The sequence below is a fragment of the Choristoneura fumiferana genome, unplaced genomic scaffold, assembly GCF_025370935.1.
Source record: "Choristoneura fumiferana unplaced genomic scaffold, NRCan_CFum_1 Sck3bRy_170;HRSCAF=360_pilon, whole genome shotgun sequence".
Lineage (NCBI taxonomy): Eukaryota > Metazoa > Arthropoda > Insecta > Lepidoptera > Tortricidae > Choristoneura > Choristoneura fumiferana.
This window is the reverse complement of record NW_027412852.1, coordinates 1-3,312: the sequence shown is the minus strand read 5'-3', so window position 1 is coordinate 3,312 and position 3,312 is coordinate 1. Positions and strand designations below refer to the sequence as shown.

Sequence of the window (3,312 nt, the reverse complement as noted above, 5' to 3'; positions counted from 1 at the left end):
TGTAATTGTCACCGGTTTTAAACTTATTTCAATTTCTGTCCCGCATTGTTGATAAGTGTTTTAGGTTAAGTTTAGATTTAGTAACCCTTAAGGTTAAGGTTCTGGCAGAATATCAGCGTTGCGAAGCAATTCGCGACATCGTGCTGAGCCAGATTCCCTTTTTGTGTCCATTCTGCTCTTTTCGCTTTTGTTTTGTTTGTTTTGGTATGTATTAATGTGACCAAATAAATATATTTTCTTTCTTTCTTTCTTTCTTAAAGGAATTGCCTAATGTTTCATTGACATTGGCCAATGGAAGTTTCAATGGCATTGCCACTTGAAACTTGTTGTCTTTTAACTGCACAGTTTCTTGAAAAACCTTTTCACATAGTTTCTGTTCCATTGTTTCATTAAATATTTCTGGGACGGATTCAGTTTTCCAAAAATTAGTTAAGTTTTCATTAATGTTTGTTTCACATGATTGACAGAAAAGACTTGTTACCTTATTTGATTGCCGACTGGTTTGCAAACCATTATGATTAATGTTACCAGCTACAATGTGGCCGAAGAGAGTGTTAATGATGCATGGAGGTGAAGGTGGAGACTGTGCTGCTGAAGCAGGCTGGCGTGGAGGCTCAGTCTGCGTTGGCAGCAGGATCTGGAAAAAAATTTTAGGGTACATCCCTGTGAGAAATGAGACATCCATAATTGGAATAACCATGCAGAGAACAAAACCCATTTCTCTGTGCGGCTGGAAGTACATTCCAATGCATACCCATTCTCACTACCAGTAGAGTGTCATGTAGTAGACAAGATTACTATGAACCTACCACAAAATATGATTGACATGACAACATTAAACTTGCCCCCTAGTCTGAAGTTAGCTGATGACACATTCAACGCACCAGGAGACATTCAAATGCTAATGGGGGCTGATATTTTTTTCCAGATCCTGCTCTGAAGCAGGCTGGCGTGGAGGCTCAGTCTGCGTTGGCAGCAGGATCTGGAAAAAAATATCAGCCCCCATTAGCATTTGAATGTCTCCTGGTGCGTTGAATGTGTCATCAGCTAACTTCAGACTAGGGGGCAAGTTTAATGTTGTCATGTCAATCATATTTTGTGGTAGGTTCATAGTAATCTTGTCTACTACATGACACTCTACTGGTAGTGAGAATGGGTATGCATTGGAATGTACTTCCAGCCGCACAGAGAAATGGGTTTTGTTCTCTGCATGGGTTATTCCAATTATGGATGTCTCATTTCTCACAGGGATGTACCCTAAAATTTTTAAAGTATTGTCAGTGATGAAAGATACCTGTGAACCGGTGTCCAGCAGAGCACGGACTTGAATTTCTTTGCCATTTTGACAGATAAGTTTAACCTTGGCTGTGGGCAAAAGAACATGGTTTGTTTGTTTATTTGTCAGCAGCGAGACAGGATTGGAGACTGGGGCCTCAGTCTCGCTGTGAAGAAGTGAATTATGATTGCCTTTGCAGTAATTACACTTGAAGTGATACCTACACTTTCCTCTGTGCGGGTTCAGGCAGGTTTTGCACAGTTTGTTAATTTCTACAAACTCTATCTTATCTTTTGGTTTAGCTAATTGAAACTTAGGGCAGGTAAATAATCTGTGGGAACACTTACAGAATGCGCAGGGCTTTTCAGATGCAGTAGCTGATCCGGGCCGGGCTGTGTGCTCCATTTCTGAGCTTGCTGCTAAGTCTGGTTCTGCCATCGGAGCTGCTGCCACAGTTGCTGCCTTCCATGTAGGCCTGCTGTTCATTGCTGGCCTTTCGAACTGCACCTTGGGTGCAGCTATGGCAGGCTCTGCAAGCTCCAGAGCCAGTGCCCGCTTCTCTAAAAATTGGATCAACTCACTAAGTTTGGGTTCCGCTTTGGCATCTCGTTCTAGCTGAAATGCGCGATTTGTGAGCAAATCTAGCTTTTTACACAGAATAATGACTAAGATTACATCCCAGGACTCAACAGGCAACCCTAGGTTCTGCAGTGCTGCTATGCGTTGCTTTATGCCTGACACAAACTCTCTTATATTACTAGGCGTTGATCTAGTTATAGGATTAGAGTCTAATAAGCTATTTATGTGCTCTGCCATGATCTGAAATTTGTTATTGTATCTGTCATTTAGAATGTTTTTAGCTGCTGTATAACTTTCAGATGACAGTGATAAGTTTTCTATCAGTTTTAAGGGCTCCCCCTCAAGGAGCGTCCTAAGATAATAGAGTTTGTGCACATTATCTATTTCACTATTGTTTGCAATCATGGAATCGTACAGCGCAATGAATGTTTGGTAGTCCTTGTATTTCCCATCAAACTTGGGAATCTCTATGTTCGGTAACTTGGTGCGCACTGATGGCCCTATCGCCGAGGAGGAAGGCGCCACGCCCGAGCTGTGATGCGCCGCTATCGCGTCATCGAGTCTCTGCAGGATAAGACAATAGGTGTCTTCCACCCCGGCAAGCTGGTCATCAGGCTCAATGACATCAATTTGTACCTGAAGTGACTCGAAATTTTGGAACACGTGGATCAGCCTATCCCGCTTAATTTTTAGTTCTGTGAGAGGTTTATTACTCAACTCACCTGAATAGTTCAATAACCGGGTTATGGAGCCTTTGGCATGGCCACGCGCCACCACCAATTGCGCCAGCGACACTTTTTCTGACTCGGTCATTTTGATTGAAAAATTACAGTTATAACAACTCAAAACGCGAAACAATTAAGAGCCGTGATCATTGAATCTAATTTAAAACTAAAAAATCTAAACTAGCACACTGGAACGCGAACGCAGTCTTCTACAATCTCGATTTCGCCTGTCCCCAGTTCGGTTCGTTCGTTGCTTGTTGCTTGTTTGTAGATTTACCGGAAGCAGCGCTGCCAACCGACAAAACGCGCTGCCTCGCTGAGTGAATTCTCGGAAATCGCGGGCGGACAAAACGAGTGTCATGGAGACCGGAAGTGTGGCTTCACGCTGATTTTTTTTCTTGCTCACCAGTCCTTATTTAAGCGCTGAGCTGTAAAATGTTCTGGTGTCTACGCGCACAAAAAATGCGGCAGAAAATTCGCTGCTGCTTCTTTCTTGGAATCGACGAAATTGTTGCACCGCGTGGTAATAGGTTAGTCGCCGCGCCGGTCGCTGATTTCGGAGGATCTTCGGTTCCAAGAAGGCTCGATGGACCATATGTTGCGTTGCAACTATTTTATTTGTGTTTTAGCTACTGTAGGGCACTTTTTTATAGAGAGACGAATTAAAAGGCCGGAGCTGAATCGTAACACTATATTGTTAATTTGCGTCTGACATTTACATTTTTGGTGTTG

At 42.9% G+C, this 3,312-nt stretch overlaps 1 protein-coding gene across 1 annotated transcript; it reads right to left on the bottom strand.

Annotated features, from left to right (window-relative positions):
• Window positions 1-901: 901 nt before the first annotated feature.
• LOC141445048 (uncharacterized) lies at window positions 902-3,279 on the bottom strand (the record flags this gene model as incomplete). The annotated part of the gene is given in 2 exon segments (XM_074110823.1): window positions 902-1,365; window positions 1,624-3,279. Coding segments are annotated over 2 exon segments (1,509 nt in total).
• Between the last annotated feature and the right edge of the window lie 33 nt (window positions 3,280-3,312).